Source organism: Labrus bergylta, chromosome 7 (genome assembly GCF_963930695.1).
Source record: "Labrus bergylta chromosome 7, fLabBer1.1, whole genome shotgun sequence".
Classification (NCBI taxonomy): domain Eukaryota; kingdom Metazoa; phylum Chordata; class Actinopteri; order Labriformes; family Labridae; genus Labrus; species Labrus bergylta.
This window is the reverse complement of record NC_089201.1, coordinates 2,541,252-2,559,368: the sequence shown is the minus strand read 5'-3', so window position 1 is coordinate 2,559,368 and position 18,117 is coordinate 2,541,252. Positions and strand designations below refer to the sequence as shown.

The 18,117-nt window shown below is 39.7% G+C and overlaps 1 protein-coding gene across 3 annotated transcripts in view; it reads left to right on the top strand.

Moving 5' to 3' along the window:
• far1 (fatty acyl CoA reductase 1) overlaps positions 1-17,645 on the top strand; it is a 29,658-nt gene extending 12,013 nt beyond the window's left edge. The window contains exons 2-13 of one of the 3 annotated variants that reach the window (XM_065956532.1): positions 80-194; positions 1,314-1,430; positions 2,290-2,465; positions 3,744-3,923; positions 5,091-5,268; positions 5,752-5,796; positions 7,197-7,324; positions 7,691-7,758; positions 9,447-9,618; positions 11,528-11,657; positions 12,925-13,052; positions 13,643-17,645. In XM_065956532.1, the coding sequence (XP_065812604.1) occupies positions 123-194; positions 1,314-1,430; positions 2,290-2,465; positions 3,744-3,923; positions 5,091-5,268; positions 5,752-5,796; positions 7,197-7,324; positions 7,691-7,758; positions 9,447-9,618; positions 11,528-11,657; positions 12,925-13,052; positions 13,643-13,802 (1,554 nt within the window). In that variant the 5' untranslated portion in view covers positions 80-122 and the 3' untranslated portion in view covers positions 13,803-17,645. Of the gene's footprint in view, positions 1-79; positions 195-1,313; positions 1,431-2,289; positions 2,466-3,743; positions 3,924-5,090; positions 5,269-5,751; positions 5,797-7,196; positions 7,325-7,690; positions 7,759-8,659; positions 8,832-9,446; positions 9,619-11,527; positions 11,658-12,924; positions 13,053-13,642 lie in introns of all 3 variants that reach the window. The other 2 variants (XM_020645505.3, XM_020645504.3) reach the window with 2 other exon arrangements.
• The last annotated feature ends 472 nt before the right edge of the window (positions 17,646-18,117 follow it).

Genomic DNA, 18,117 nt, shown 5'->3' with positions numbered 1-18,117 from the left:
ATGGAACCAGACATGGTGTTACTCTCACAGTTCTTATCCTCACTAATGTCCTGTTTGTTTTTTCTTCTCTCTGTCCTAGCAGGTGGAGTGGTGTTGAGGAACTCAGTGAGACTGCAGGCATCATGGTGACCATCCCAGAATACTATGCAGGGAAAAATGTCCTGATCACCGGGGCAACAGGCTTCATGGGCAAGGTACAGTTGTAGTTGAATAATCATACAGAAGATTTCAAACATGTAAAATGTAAATTGAAGCAGGAAGAATATAAGATTATCCACCAGTCACAATAGTTTGACACACTTTCACACTTGCTCTAAACTCCTGATATTTTCAGCAGGGGCTTTATGTGTGAACGCGACCAGTCACACTTTGTTCAATTCTGCAACTCTCCATGCTCATACTTTAACTTCTGTATTATGCTTTCTGTTTGTCAGGATGTTCTTCACCACTCTCTTGTCTATGCTGTGTCCAAATACACAGAAATAATATGAAGGCAAACATTCTCATTATAGCGGCGTATAGCACTCTGTTGCTTCCTCCGCCACTTCCTCATCATTCCTTTTACGTCATGCCTTGCCTCAGGAGACCCCCCCCTCCCCCCACTGTGTGCGCCTTGGATCAGACAGGGTGTAGTCTCCCACTGAGATGCACATCTGAGAAACATCGACATAAATATGTTATCTTCTTTTTTAATTATTAAATGATGCAGAACAATACAAGACGGGGGTGAGACATGACGATGCAGGGGGTAAACAATGACAAAACAAAGACAAGCAGGAAATTAACATTTTGCAACTTAGTATGTTGATGGTGTTCGAGGGACCTGTTTGTGTGTGTGTGTGTGTGTCTGTGTGTGTGTATAATTGCAGTGTCTGCTTGTATCTTTAATTTTTGGGGGCAGCAAAAAGAGGAAAGCTTTGAAGACAGCTAGGAGGAGAAAGTGGAAGAAGTGCAATTCAGCAGGAGACTGAGCTTGATGGATACAAAATGGAAAAAAAAAATAGATGACTTCCTCCCTCCAGGCTCCACCCGTCTCCACGAGGCCCTGGAATCCCCCCCCCCATTATAATTTTTATTCTACCATCATTATCATTGTGTCACACATTTTATCATATTCTGCTAAACACAAGAACCATTTTTTCAACGTTCATGTGTTTGAGTTTGCCAGGATGCTGCAGAATGAGTAGCTGTTTCAATATTTAGTCCTCAACTTCTGCAATTGACAAAAGGAGGAAGTTGGCCAATGATATGTTAAACGGTGCCAAGAGGAAATGCTAATTCTGTACCTCTCTGTAACTTGCTCTTTATTAAAGGTGCTTCTGGAGAAGCTGCTGAGGTCTTGCCCTGGAGTCAAATCTGTCTATGTAATGGTCAGGTCAAAAGCTGGTCAGAGCCCTCAGACCCGCATTACTGAAATGATCAACTGCAAGGTGAGCAAAATGTTTGGATGTGATCATCAAATGTATTTGAGTCTACCTTTTAAGACAAAGTTACATGCTGAACCAGGGACAAAATACTGTAACACTTCAATTAAAAGACTGATTCAATCTCTGAAATCCTCATGCCTTTATTTTGGACAGGTGTCTAGACTTTACATTTTTAATGAACAAAATGGAGGGAAATGTGTTGATTTTAAATGTGGGAATGTTTTCCTGAATACCAAATTAGATCATGCAAAATATTTTTTTCTTCATCCTGATCTGCTTCCCTGAGACTGTAATGCCCATCAGTGCAGTTTGCGTCCTGTGGATTCACCCACACATATCTTCTCAGGTCACTATTTAAAATCCAATATAGGGAGTTAATGATGAGCTGGAGTGAAGGCAAAACTCTAACCGGCTAAATGTTAGGACTGCACAATGTAGTGGGTGTTAAAGTGAGTAAATGAGGGGGTGCAAGTTCAAACGTAGCATGGTTTGAGCACTGTCATAGTTATGCTATAACTTTAATAAAATATGTTAGGCTTGTTGTTAAACTTTGATGAATATGTTTTTATAGATATTACAGCAGCATACTGAATAAAAAGAAGGTGCAGGCTGTGGGGATACATAGATCTTTAGTTTAAATGAGAGGAGTTATCAGGAGGGAGGAATTAAGAGAGTGGGTTGCAGAATGAGTGCAGGAACTTCTAAATTGGGGCATTCTGGCAACAGGCACCACTAACGCCTCAAAGAAAGGAACTAAAAGTTGTTATTTTAAGAAAAGAGAGATAAACAAATGACAGTGTAATGATTTGTACATCACATCTGTACTGTAACATTTGGACTTTCTGTCATTTTTCTCATCCAGTTGTTTGAGAAGGTGCAAGAGGAGCAGCCAGACTTTGCAGAGAAGATCATTGCAGTGAGCAGCGACTTGGTACTGCCGGAGCTGGATCTCAGTAAAGATGATCAGAGCATCTTGGCTGAAAAGATTCATGTTGTTTTCCATTGTGCTGCCACCATCCGCTTTAACGAGGCCCTCAAGTAAGTGTTCTGTTTATTCAGCTCTGTTTCTAGGTTTTATTGATGTATTTCTTAGGAATAGAGGCAGCATATTCTTGGACTGTTTTTTCTCCCTAAATGCACTGTGAGGTTACCATGCCTGTCAGTGTTTTTCTGAGTTTGATTGGTAAGTCTGTTGTCTTCACTCTGTCAGATGAATGATATCTAGCAGGAGAATGAACTCTAGAATGTTCACTTGCATTAAGCAGCGGTCACAGCAGGGAAGTGGTGACAGAGTGTTCCCACAGGTGTTTGCAGTAAACAGACTAACACCTTGTGCTTCAACAGGTAACCATTCATTTAGTTTAATCCTCACATTATTTTACTGATTTTAAAATGCACTGTTCAGTCAAAGAACTGCTAGAATACATTTGTAATAACTCTTCAACATGTTCAGATATGTTAGCTTTTCACTTACCAACCACTTAACTATCATTGCTGATTGTGTTGTTTCATGCGCAGTACTTGAGTAATTAACAGCACAGAGGAAATGACCCAAATAGTGTCTGAAAGTATTTTTACACTTTTCTAATTCTACGTAGTTCTCTTACTGTAGTGGGGAATAGTTCAATGAATGATTATGGACACAGATGATACAAAAAAAGTTATATTTAATACATTTTTATTTTGTCAAAGTAACCTTGATAAAAAATAAAACACACCTTGATGAGTAATTTTGTTACCTGCTTAACTTATCCTCTTAGTTCATGTTGCTGTTGTTGTGTCAGATAAAGTTTGATGGAGCAACTAAACAACAACAAGTGATGGGCGCTCTTTGTGTCACACCCATTATCAAGGGATATGATAGGCTCTTAATGAACCAGAGGAATAGTCCTGATGAGCTGTATATTTCTGTACATATCACTATTGTTATTAAGACTAAGAGCAGGCTGTAGTCCAAAGAGGAACATATGCCTTATAACACCCTGAAGACAACAACATGTTGTATATGTGCTCAAAAGAGAAATGAGGAGTTTAATACCCTTACTCAAAAGTGGAGGAACATGCTTCTCTTCTAGTTTCTGCTTTTTAATCACAAAAAGGGTTCCTCACATCCCAGCTTGACATGACAGTGGTATGAATCGTCTCTAATTGCATTTGACCCTATACAGATGCCAAAGCAGTGTCAATAGATTTGTCTTTATTCCAGCAACGCTGATGAAAAATGAATTGATAGGATCAAAGAATCCTGCACACTTCTACTGTATCTGTTCAGTTAAATTGGTCGACTGAATACATTCTGAAAACTTCTCCCCTCAGAGATGCAATGCAGCTGAATGTCCTGGCCACCCAAAAGATGCTGGCACTGGCCCACAGGATGAAACATCTGGAGGTGTTCCTTCATGTCTCCACAGCCTACGCCAACTGTAACAGAGAGCTCATTGAGGAAGTCGTCTACCCTCCCGCGGTAGACTACCGCAAGCTCATTGATTCTCTGGAGTAAGTTGGTCTGGACTCATTTACAGCTTGTGTACAGGAAACAAACTGTTGTGGCAACGATTGATTATTACGATGGGTGATGGGTGTTTTTTGTTTGGTCATTTGTAAACTGTAGCATGGGGTTATGGTTGATGTTTTTTCTTCAGATTACTAGATGCATTAAAAATGGAGTAGGAAGGTATTATCACGATTAATGTCAATAACACATGTCAGCTTAGCCATGGCTGAAGAGTCTACTGCTTCTTAGTAACACTAATGTTGTAGAGGCTGCCAGTCTCAGCTGCTCAGGGAGAGATTAGTGAAGCATTAGAAGCCTCCAGAGTAAGTGGAGATTAGTGGGATGATTCTGAAGTATGTATTGAGCTTTAGAGAGATGTTGCATGGATGTGTGCAGAGAGGCAACATGCTGTGGATCTCAGACAAAATGTACCTTTAGTAAGAAGGTAACAATCGACATAAAGCCACTGTTGTTTGGTCAACTTGTTTTTTTTTGTTTTATTTTACAAATTTCCTTGCTTACATCTTGCCCACACTACCTGCATAAGCAGCATGTGTGTCAGTGAACCTGTTTCTTTCAGTTTCACATTGATGTTTACAAGAAGGAGCAGCAGAATGGGTCACGTGCTGCTGAATCACTGGAAATGAAGAGAAGAGGACTCGAGCCTAACTGTTCTGCAAGCTGAGATGATTCTTGTCAAAAACATACTCCAAAAGATGTGTGGATGCACATATTTACTTCAGACCTGTTTTGACAACAGTTTTAATTAGTGGTGCAATGAATCACTGTCGAGACATGTAGTCCAGACCTTCAAATTACAAAACACACTCAATTCTAGTCATGCAAGTGGCCTGGCATCCGAGAGGCATCGTGGTCAGTGGGAACCCTAAATGGACTGAAATCTCCTCCTGTTTTTGTTTTACTGATGGTTAAATATTTCAACAACTTTTGGATGTATCGTGTAGACATTTGGATTCGGACATTGTGTCTGGCTGAGGATGAATTGTAATCCCCATGGAGGCTATCTGACTGTTGTTTTGCCTTTATCTTATCAGGGCACTATTTAAAACTAAATGTTGACAAACTTTGTTTAAGCTAAACACTGGCAAAATAAATTACCAGTCATGCTTATTGGCAAATTAAATTATTATTATTTTATTTTTTTCCAGCTGGATGGATGACGAGCTGGTGTCTGCACTGACCCCAAAGCTGCTCGGGGAGCGTCCCAACACCTACACCTACACCAAAGCCTTGGCTGAGTACATGGTGCAGCAGGAGGCGGGAGACCTAAATGTCGCCATCATCAGACCTTCCATAGTGGGAGCCAGCTGGAAGGAGCCCTTCCCAGTGAGTGATTCAGGCTGTTAGTGTTGCTGTTGCTGCTGCCAGCACAGAGGCGTTGGGATCAGTTGTGCAGTGAACGTGGTGGGAGTAGGAATGTGAGCAATGTGGAGTGACGACGCTCTGCACACCTTTTCTCCTGGGCCTGTCAATGGGAGAGCAGGAGTGTTGCTTACTGGTTTCAGAAATCTGAGACAATACATTTTTCTTTTCTTGTATCAGAGCAGACAAAAGGTCCCATTGTTCTGAAAAAGTAATTTACACTGAAATATTCCAAGTCAAATTAAAAATATCCCATTTCCCCATGAAATAATACAAATTTCAATCTATCATAGGATTCAAAGAGAAAAAAAGTCCTTTCACTTGAAACATCTAAAAGAAGAAGAAAGATCTTTGCTGCTTTAGTGTAAAAGAAAGGGGACATATTTCTGTATTTATCTTTTAATTTCAGCACTGCTTTATTCCATTTTCTTCTGTTCTTTCTTCCAGGGTTGGATTGATAACTTCAATGGACCGAGTGGAATATTTATTGCAGTAAGTGAGAGAGAATCTTTTCAAATGGTTTATAGACAGTAATGACGTCTTTGGCTTTAGCTTTTAGTAGTACCTTTCTTCTTGTCATTCATGTATTACATAAAGCTGCAGAAGAAAAGGTTTCTGCACCACTGAAGTTCTTCAATAGCTGTGACGCTGCTGTGACAGCAGCTCGAGATTCCTTAAATGATAGATTAAAAATATGCTCCTTTGACTCATTACTACACATGTAAAACAAGCTCCTTTGACTCATTACTACACAAGTAAAACATGCTCCTTTGACTCATTACTACACAAGTAAAACATGCTCCTTTGACTCATTACTACACAAGTAAAACATGCTCCTTTGACTCATTACTACACAAGTAAAACATGCTCCTTTGACTCATTACTACACATGTAAAACAAGCTCCTTTGACTCATTACTACACAAGTAAAACATGCTCCTTTGACTCATTACTACACATGTAAAACAAGCTCCTTTGACTCATTACTACACAAGTAAAACATGCTCCTTTGACTCATTACTACACAAGTAAAACATGCTCCTTTGACTCATTACTACACATGTAAAACATGCTCCTTTGACTCATTACTACACAAGTAAAACAAGGGATCTTTTGACAGCCCAAACAAACCTGTTTTCTGTTTGAGTAACATTCCTCAAATGCAGTGGCTCTCAATTGGCAGGAAGGGACACAAAAAGTTACAGGTCGCAGACCCATTATCAGTTGGTCGTGAATGTGTGCATGGTGATGAATAGTTTCAATAAGTCTTTCATATTTTAAAATAATATCAGAAATGTGCATGAAGGAGTTGGTGGTGGGTCCTGAGGTTTGACCAGTTGAGAACCACTGCCCTAGTGTGCTTGTTTACATAAAATACCTTCACTCCGGGCCTCAGGCTGCGGTCTGCCCGACAAAATGTAATCTCATGTTTTTGCAATAAGCATGAGATGAGATGAGAAAATGACGTTGCATTGTTGTCAGCATAAACTGTGGAGTCAGAACAGCCAGCAGGCTAAGCTGAGCAGTCCACAAGTTTTCACCAAGTATTTCACTGTCGTTGACCTCAGACACGGTCCTTACACTTTCCTACAGCCTACGACATCCCCCATAATCTGCAGCTCTTATGTGGCTGTTCAGTTCGAATCAAAGAATATAATGAAACAATAGTTACAAGTTTTCCTTTTCCCCCCATCTACAAATAAGTTTTTAAAAGCTAAATCCAGTCAGTTTCATTTGTTCAGTCATTTGAAATTATGATCTGTGTATGATGAGTCACAATGTATTCATATTAGTTATCAAGTTGTCATTTTCTTGAGCCTGTCTCAGAAACTTTTAACAGCTGCCTTTTTACACCCCCCCCCCCTCCCCCTCCTCCTCCTCCTCCTCCCACAGGCTGGAAAGGGGATCCTTCGAACAATGAGGGCTTCTAATGATGCTGTTGCTGACCTGGTTCCTGTGGACGTGGTCATCAATGCTACAGTGGCAGCAGCGTGGTACTCTGGATCACAGACACACAGCAGGTTGGATAAATGCATGCACACACACACACACACACACACACACACACACACACACACACACACACACACACACACACACACACACACACACACACACACACACAAATAGACACTTTTTTTTCTTTTTCTTACCACTGTAACTTTTGCTGCTTTGCTAAAGTGCTCATGATGGATAGGCCGGATCTTTGTAACATAACAATGAGTAAGGTCTTTTACCTGCTGTTCCAGTGTTTCAAGATAACACTTATGAGTTGACGCTATACAAATAAAAATTGATTGATTGATTAACTAGTATAACTTTTTTTATCGCCTTTAAATAAAATGAAAATCAACATATTTTCTCTGACCTCTAACCTATTATTACAGACCCAGAAACCTTCTGGTTTACAACTGCACCACTGGTGGGATCAACCCGTTTCACTGGGGGGAAGTTGGTAAGAAGTCTCTTTGTCTTACCTAAACACAGCCTCAAGGAAAGAGACGCTTACATGTTTAGACTCTGTCTCTAATGACAGATCCTGATTGTAACCTGATCCACTGCCTGCCACACCTCAACGTAAAGCTTTTGTTCACCTGTTAAGTATGGTCCCTGGTTTATAGCTGGAGGGAATCCCCCCCAGCAACAACCATTGTTCAGAGCTCATTTATGGACATGTCACACAGAAAGATCACTAATTACATTTCATGACTTTATGTTATACTTCACATAGAAGATTAACATTCACTCATGATGGGGGGGGGGGGGGTAAAAGTAAATCATGGATCTCATTGTAGTTGCAATGAATTTTGACAACACAACTTCAGGTTTTGATATCCTACATCTAATTTTGTTCAGCCGATGGAGTTTGTACAACCTTAAAATTTTAAGTTGCATCACTTGAGTCAGCATCTTTTGGGGATGCAAGTATGTTGACTAAAAAGCAGAGGCTCCGCTCTCCTTGAAATGGTAACAATATTTAACAGCAGTTGTTTAAAAAGTTTTCATTTTTCTGACACTCCATCTACTGAGGAAGATTGTGTGATATGATCAAAACAGCCACAACAGCTAATGTGAAACTATACTGGTCAATCGTTTGTCCAGAGTTATAATTAACTTCACATAAATTGTACGGTGATGTGTTGTTGTTATAGTTTTTTTTTTTTGTTTTTTTTTGGTTTATATTACAGAAAATACTAATTGATGGCATTGTCTTTAAAAAAAAATAAACAGGGTAAAATACATTTACTGATATTAATTTGTTTCCCATTTTACATGAGGATGAAAGATTTCAGTCAGGCATAAGAGAAATGTCTTTATCTGCTGATTGATGTTTTGAACAACCTTCTCTTTCTTAGAGCACCATGTAATATCCACATTCAAGAGGAACCCCCTTGAGCAGGCCTTCCGTCGGCCCAATGTAAATCTTACCTCCAATCACCTTATCAATCAGTACTGGATCGCCGTGAGCCACAAGGCTCCGGCCTTCCTCTATGATCTGTACCTCAGGCTGATTGGACGAGAGCCCAGGTAACTTCATCATCGCCGATTCAGACGTGCCGCACCTCTGCTGTTCTAACGTCAAAATCCCCCTCTTACACACGCCTGCTGCTTTAGTCCTGTAACTTCTTTCTTTTTAGTGTAGCTGCCTAACGTCGTGGCGTCAATGTGTCACATGATGCTTGTGTGCAGTTTTTTGGTGGGAGTTGAAGAATGTATAACCCCCGGCTCTCCTGCTCATACAGGAGGTCACCGGTGGGTTCTGCACTCTTTACATCTTGCTGCTGGCAATGATGGTATACTCAGTTGGGTTCCAAAGTCTCAGCACTAAAGTCATCTCAGTCCAGCTGATGAACGGACTAAGGTGGGCTTCAGTCTGAAGATGCTGTTTGGAATCCAGTCATGGTGTTGGCCCTGTGAAAAACCTCCGCTATGTGCTCCACTGTCGCAAAAGTGATTTAAGTTAACTTATTTTTTTCCCCTAAACATCCAGATACTTAAGATCTGCAGCCCTTTAGATGTCATAGGAGCTAATGACAGGCTAGCATGAAGCTACATGGGGCCTCCATCAGTTGAAGGAGAAAACGCAGATTCTTCTTCATCTCGTCCTCTGTGTCCTGTGTTACGTGTATTTGTCTCCTACAGAGAACTGTATAAACATGACCTTCAAGACCAATCCCTTAGAGCAGGCCTTCAGAAGGCCTAATGTCAATCTGCGCTCCAACCCCTTTACTAATCAGTACTGGACGACTGTGAGCCACACACTCCCCGCACTGCTCTATGATGCCTATCTCAGGCTGTCAGGCCACAAGCCCTGGTAAGGTTGCAACTACCCCCCCCCCCCCCCCCCTCTCCTGCACCTTCCCCTGTGCCAGTCAGTTCCAACCTTTTCCACAATCCCACCCCCCTCTGTGTGTTTGTTTTATTTGTTTGTTTTAATTTTACTGACTGGCTATTTGGAGTAGTGGGAATGCAGAAGGGCCCCAGGCTGAAGAAACAAAACTTGTTTGCTGTGTTTGTGCTTAGCCTCATGGCACCAACTGGACTTTGTTTAGAAAGACAGAGTGTCATGACTGCTGGCTTCCACTGGAGCATGTTTGAGCTCCATTCTGTTTTACGTTTATTTATTTTTTTAACACCGTTTTTGATATTTGAACATGCCGTTCATCATCTCCTTCCCCGCCCCCCCATGAAGTCTCACCCAGTCATGGAAAACCCTGAGGCACCATGGGACTACTTGGTCATTTATAAAAGTTGTGTGTAGTTGGAGACGGTTAGGTCCCACTGAATATAACCTCTATGCATGTGAGATGATTCTCCATGTTGATGTGCTCCCTCTTTACTGCCAATCAAAGGGATTTCAGACATTACAGTTGGGCTGACTTTGCCATGTTATCCTCTCTGAAATGAATTTGGCATTGTAGCTTATTCAAACTCTAGGGGTGTAATTTGGTCTGATTGGGTCTGTCACCAGCTGTGGTGTAAGTAGTAACTATCTCTCCCTCTATTCACTGATGAAATGTGCATGTTTGTCCCTCTGAATCATTCACTCACTGAAGGATTCTGAGTCATCTCAATCTGCTGTGATTAGTGAAAGTGTTAACCAATGCAATTGTTCCAAAATGCGTGTGGCTTATCGTTTATTGTGAATTGAAGCATTTGCTAAAACATTTTAACTTGTTTAATGTTTAAAAACTAAAATGAATAACGCAAACAAATGCAGTTCGAAGACTCAGATCCTCACCTTTCCTCTGCTTTCATTTCCACCAGTCATCTTGACTACCACAACATGGATGGTAATCCATGTAATGATGAGCCCCTAAATCTCAACAAACAAAGAAAATAACTATATTAGCTGGATTGACCTGTGTTAACAGGAGGACAGTATCATATCCCTCTGACTGCTGAGGCATGAGTAGATATGTTATGTACAAATTGCAAAATGTTGAAACCATCTAACCTTAATTTGGTTGATGAGCTCATTTGATAGTATGTTGTCAGTCCTTCACACAGACTAAATCCAGTAAGCCCTCGGCTGATTTGTATCATTTATTGGTAAAAACTGATAAATGAGTCCCAGATGTGATGCAGTGCTATGAGACAGTTTGAAAATCTCTCCTGAATGTAAAAATAAATGATAATGTAATTCATGCATTGAGTTGTTTTGAGATCATTAGGTAGGAGTGCTTCTTCCCCTTTAACCAAAGTGAGGAATAAAACAACCTCTCAAAATGTATTTCTATGAATGACTTTTTGTCATTATGTTGATCTGGACTGTTGATTAGTTTGGCACTCTGCCCTGACTTATTCAAATATCATTTAAGATTAGGAGATGTAAGAACTAAATAAAAACTCATAGCACTGTAAACCCAAATCATCCCATAGTTGCATTACTATTTAAATCAATGATGGGCATATAATGTGAAGTTTAGGGGACTGTTTATAAAACCTGTGACTTCATGTTACTCTAACTGTGGTGTTCATGAACTCTGGTCTTTCTCTCACCTTCTTCATTCTCATGTGTTACTCTCTCCCTATCCACGACACATTGCCTGAACTGCTATCTGCTGCTCCTCCTGCATCACCCCTCTTCTATGTTTTTTATCAATAATCATCTGTGACCTTATCACTACCATCAACTGTATTCATCTCAATGCTCTTTTCTTATTGGTCCATTGCTCCTTCCCCTCCTCTCCCGTGTTACCTTCACTGCTCATTCATCATAGGATGATGAAGACCATCACCCGCCTCCACAAAGCCATGATGGTCCTGGAGTATTTCACCAGTCACTCCTGGGTGTGGAACAATGACAACCTTTCCATGCTGATGGCCCAGCTGAGCCTCGAGGATAAGAAGGTATGGAGGATACAGACCATGGTGATCTTGTAAAATGGGGAGGGGGAATAAGTTATCTTCCTCCACATTGTTCAGTCTGTCCCTCTTGACCCCTCACCATGCAACACAGACCTTAACACACTATGGAGACAGCAGGCCGATTTACTACAGTGTGTTAATGTAGGCCGGATACAAAAGAGTGAGTCATTCATTCACTGCTGACGTCAGTTTGTAGTGAAAAGAGGCGTTTGTTTAGGAGGAATCTGCATTGATAAAGAACGTGCTGGACTTAAACTGGGACATAGAATGTTAACGTTTTTCACAACCTGAGGGGTTGTCCCATGACTAATCCATTTACAGGTACTCACTCTTGTTATAGTTTTGGGGTTATTATCTGCCTTTTTAGTAAAAGCCGGTCAGTGGTGTTAATGTCAAAAAGCCAATAAGAGACTCTGAGACACAGCTGTCACTTTACATAGAAACCTCATCAGTGAATGTGTAGGTGTGACCTGTGGTGTAAAAGTGCTATACAAGCTCAAGTCCATTTACCATGTATCACTAGAATTAACCTTGCATCCTTCACAGTCTCACTCTGATGAATGTGTATTTAAAGAGTTTCTGTCGTCATCGTATTTAACAAATCTGCTTTTAACTTTTTTATTTATAACTTCTTTAATGGACAACAATTATTTGGCACTTAGGGAGACTGATGACATCTCTATCAGCCTCAGCTCGACTGTTTTGATATTGTTTTAGATTATAATTGTTAGCATGACATTTCAAAGTGATATTAAACCTGCTAAATGTTTCTCTGAACTTTTAGCATTTAAAGTTGGCAATGTGTGTATATTAGCATGCTAACACTAACTAGCTCAAGCAGTGCTGCTTCTCCTCAATACAGACTCACAAAGTGTCCATAGTGGCTGTAGACTTGTTGATCAGCATTTTAAATCAAGTTTATTTTAATTTTGATAGCACTTCAATAAAAAAAAAAGTAAAATCAACGTTTAAATATTTTTTCAAAATGCATTTCTTTGTCGTCCTCAATCTTGGATTAATTTATAAAACTCATTTGTTTTGTTAATGCCAACTGACCTGTATTTTCAGTGTGAAAAAAAATAAATAAAATCTCTCTGCCAACATATCTAAATAACCAAATGGTGTTCTAATTTCTTCTGACACTTGGCATCCCAGATGTCCTTGTTCGAGGTGGAACCTGTCAATCACTGAAGATTTGACATCTAAAAGCTCTTTAATGTTAACAGTCTCTCTGTTTTCATTTCTGTAGGTGTTTAATTTTGATGTCCGCCAGCTGCATTGGGCAGAGTACATGGAAAATTACTGTATGGGCACTAAGAAATACGTCCTCAACGAAGAGCTTTCCGGCCTGCCTGCTGCACGCAAACACCTCAACAAGTAAGAGTCTATGGAATAAAACTGCAGCTCTGCCGACCTGAAACGCTTCATGTGATTCTCTAAGGAGGGATGACACATCTAGGTCACCAGGAGACTGCAGACATACAGTCCCATTTTAGCACTTCATCATGATTCTCAAGTACTTTAATTCATCCATCCATTAACATGAATATCTTTCCTACATTTAGCCAGGAGTTACTTCGTTTTCCAGTCTGATAGTGTTTCAGCTTATTCTTTCTGTTGGATATTACCGTCACAGTGGCACATAATCCTTTCAGCTTCAACAACTCAACTGTAAAGCAGACAAGAGATGGTGCACATTTAACATCTGTGTAGGATTGTCACATTACAAGAATTTACAAACCAACTAGGGATGTTTTAGTTGTGAAATCACTGGAATGCAAAATTGATGTTGATTAATCACCATACACTATTGAAATCCAAAGTAGTTCTTAAGTGTTTGATTTGGGATCTGATTTATATATATATATATATATATATATATATATATATATATAGAGAGAGAGAACCTAAAAATGGAGTCTCCCTTTTGAAGTATGTGATATATCTTACTTTGGTCTGATTCCTAGGCTGAGGAACATCCGCTACACCTTCAACACCGTCCTGGTGGTGCTCATCTGGCGTGTCTTCATCGCCCGATCACAGATGGCCAGAAACATCTGGTACTTTGTGGTGAGCCTCTGCTTCAAATTCCTCTCCTACTTCCGAGCTTCCTCCACCATGAGATAATGAGACTAGGACTCGGGCCTGTGGATGATAGCTTCCTGAGTTAAAGCCCATAAAATGATACCCGGCTGTCTTGCCCCATGTTTCCCCTGACACTGAACCATTAATCTCATGAAGACAGACTACTGGATCAGCCTGGGGTCCACACTGGACTAAGTGTCTCATTTCTCAGATCTATTTCTCCTGACCATAAGATGCATGGATCTATCTCTCAGTGTATAACGTTCATACCAAACACACTTGGACTGTTTACAGACAGTGGACCAAATGCCCTCAGTCTGTTCATTTCCAGTCAAACCAGTCCCCCTCTGGAACCAGCTTCACTCTTGCAGTCTTTAAGCTCCATGGCATCCAAACCTGCTCAGTCTGATCTGTCCGCTCATCTGGCCGCCTGCAATACAAAACTATGCATTGGATCGTTTTAAAAACCCTCAGTTGGTTTTGAGTCAATCCCAGCTTCCCTTTGTTGTCTTTCATTCAGCAGTTAACTTCAACTGCTGATGAAGTCATTTTTCTACCCGAAAACATAAGGCCATTTTTCTTTCTTGTTTTTTTTTCATCCCTTGAAGTTTGTGTGTTCTCGCCTTAACAAGAATGTATGATAAGCACACCTCTCTTGGTTTTTCATCTGATAGTAGCTTTTGCTAGGCAAAGCATAGACTACTCTCAGTTTGGCATTGGAGCTGGTTTTGTATAGGTTGTTGGTGGCAGATGAGTGATGACGTGTTCAGGGACAACCTGGCTGTAGATTTTTTTTTTTTTTTTAACTCTGTTTTGCTCCCCCCCCCCATCTCTTTCCCAAGACCAAAGCCATTTCAAACGATGTTTATAACAGTGTACACACAGATGCCCGTTTGTAAGGAGAAAGATATCAATGCAGGGTTTGGGGGTTGGCTTATACTCGGCTAAAGCCCATTTTGATTTGTCGTTGATTCTACCTGCTAGACCCTCATCAACAGTGTACTCTCGTATGTCCCCCGTGAACTGCAGTGAGTGCTTATCTTTTTTTGCAACCAAGCACAATGTTTATTGTAATAAAATGGCTTTATCCAGTGCCTGCAAACGAATCATTCTCCGCAGATTTTTAAAAATTAAGCTGCTTCTTCTTCTACAGTTTCCTTTTTTATGTTTAAAATTCACCTGTTACAGTCTTTAACTTGTTTTTGCCAAAAGAAATACCTCTTTGTTTCAAAAAAAGAGGATGAGACAGGTGGAGTTGAGAGGTACAATATTTCTGATTTGGATTAACTGTTTATGGTTGAGAATTGAAATGCTCTTAGTACTGGAAGATGTATTAGGACATGAAAACACTCTGTCTTTTTTTTCTAAATTGTTTATTGCAATACAGAATGCAGGTTTTTTTTGACGATCCCATGTTGTTCGTACTGTAAAACTCAGTACTGTTGCCTTCATCATCCATTGTTTTCACTTTTTTTTTTTCTCCCTCATATGTAACTCGGGTTGAGAAGCCTAAATGTTCTTTCAATGTTGCACTGCTGTAATCTGTTTTTGCAAATAATATAAACCTCGGGAATCAGGCGACTTATCATAAAGTCAAGACTGAGAAGAAAATGTAGAAAAATCCATATGAGCTTCAGTTCACATTTAAAGGTAAACATTTGATATCTCATTGGCTAAGTTTATAACATTTAACATATAACACTGTTGAGTCTGTTACACAACATGATAGGACTTCACTTCCTGCCATTCTGTTATGTTAGCTTGCTTGCTAATGTTTGCTAATGTTTGGCGTATTGCTTACATTGGCTCAGCTGTCTGTTCCCAATGGTTTAGACAAGTAAATATTTATGATAAAATGTGGCCTCAAAGTCCCTCCTGATTTTCACTAACACACGTACATTGTACATTTAGTAGCTGATGATATAGGAAATGGTTAAAGTTCAACAAGTGGTTTGATTCTCTGCATCTATTCAGTTGACAAACTTGGAACCATGCCTTCAACGCTGGGCAGCATTTAAGCTTCCTGCCACCTTGTCAGCAGTGTACGTTTTGTCTGTTACATGAAATTATGAATTTCACATTAAATGTCTTTTTTTCATGTATCTTTGTTACCATGTTAAGTCGTTGCTTATCATACCTGGGGTTTTCCTGTGCACTTTGTAATCATTGTCATGTCTGTTACCTGTTTACGGAGCACACTACAATGTTTTTAAAAAAGCAGGGTGTTACTGTACAGTGTGCCGATACTTAGTTCTGTTTGCATGTAACTTTCGAGAGTGTCTTAGGAATGTGATTTTGTGTCTTCTTTGACTCTCACAGCATGAGCCATTTTCCAAAGGATCATGTGAGATGGTTGAATAAGAACGTTTTGGAGAGACGTGTGCAAGTGTAAATCGTGCCTGAACTTTTTTCAATATTCAAAACATTGAAAAAAGAGAGCAATCAGATCTATGTTTTCTAATCATTTGTGTACAGCTCTATTTAGGTAGACTTCATAATATACAGAAACAGGTTTATTTTTATGCTAATAACATTGTGTTGCTTTTTTATTGACATGCTCTTTGAACCAACTTCAGCTGCTGTAAATAATACTTAAAAAAGTAAATGTGTAAAAAAAAAAAATAAGCATCTTGCAGCATCTTGAGCGCTAAATATAACTCTTACAAGTTGTTTGACTTTTACAGTGTATGTACATGTACTTACTTTCTCTGAATGTAAAAAGAAAACAGCCTGACTCTCCTCTGACTTCTTGAATAAGAATTTAACATTACTATAATTGCCTGTAATTTTAATATACATTGGAATGCTGTTTACAGTTGTAACTCTGCAGGATGAGGATGTAAGTCTGTTTGTGATGGGAAAAGAATAGATTATCGTTTTTTGGTGGTACACTCCAGCCCTGCATTTTTTTTGTGCAGATGTTTATGACAAAACTCGTATCTAACTTTTGCAACAACAAAAAAAATTATGCAGATGTTAAATGTAGTCCAATTATATCCGTATCAATAAGGAAACAGATCTCTCAAACATGCATACCAAAACTCTGCTATTCTGCATATCTGGACTGAGAGTATGTTTAGATCCTATTTGATCGACACTGGCCTGACCTGTGATCAGGTTTTGAGGTTATCAGGTTAAATCCAGATTGGTGCAAACCAGCATCAACAAATTGCATCCAAATGCATAAATTCCTCTGAGCATACCAAAACGTTTCAACTGACGGTAAAATGAAACCATGACGAGCAAATACAGGAGAACAACAGGCAGCAATCATAGAGGATGCAGGATGTGATCATAGATACTGGGAGAATGTGAGGGGATTGATATATGAATTGAAGCTGATGAACTAAATGCTTTCTGTTAATAGATTTTTTTTAAATTAACTAGATTGATGCCCTGTTGTTATCATTAAGAAACAAACCTGTCTGTTTGTTTCAGATTAAATGGCCTGTGTATCGATCACTTACACCAAAGGGGAAGTGGTGGTTTTAACTCTTGCTGTATCGACTTTTGTGGTTTTTAATGGCTCAACAGTTATGCTTCTTTTGACATTGTTAAAACAACATGGCTTCCTATGCTTAAGCTGGTCCAAGGTTTCCTCTGAGCTTCTGATGGCTTTCAGACTTGTTACAGTGTCCATGTTGTTTTTTGTGATGTTCATATACTGTGTTTTTTTTATGTTTGTGTTTTTTGAGCTGACTTATTTTTTTGTTTGTATTTTTTTTTTTTTTTACATCACTAATACTTTGAGCGGGGGGGGGGGGATAAGCACAGGTCACTGTGTTCACTGTCAGAAGGAAGAAAGGAGTTGTAACAGAAAAACAATAATTCAAAGAGTGCCTTGAGTTTGTACACCAAAAAGTGTGAATAAACTGTTTAATCCTCTTCCTGATTTAGATGTTTCATGTCTCATACGTCCATAAGAGAAGAAGAATCGTCCATCTGTTGGACTGAACCAGAGGGTGACAGAATGATTGTCAGGGAACGAACGAACCATTAGTCTCAATCTGTTCAGCTGACCTGTTTCCTGTGGTGCATAACAGATCAGTCCTCCGCTGAACACACAGTTATCTGGAAGTCCACTAAAGTGAAAGCTATTGAACAGCTCCATTAAGATTTAATGCTGTCATTCAGGATTACACTCGACTCCATGAGTGAAAGGATTGACCCGTACTTGATCTGGAGGGCTCGAGCTTCATTTTAAAGGAACAACTAGTGTGGTGGTGTGACAGCTAATGTCCAGAGGAATATTTTCAGTCTTCGAGATGGACAATCTCACCGTTCTTCAGCAGAATTAGAATCGGGGTTTATTGGCAAGTACGTTTACACGTACAAGGAATTTGACTTGGTGTATTGG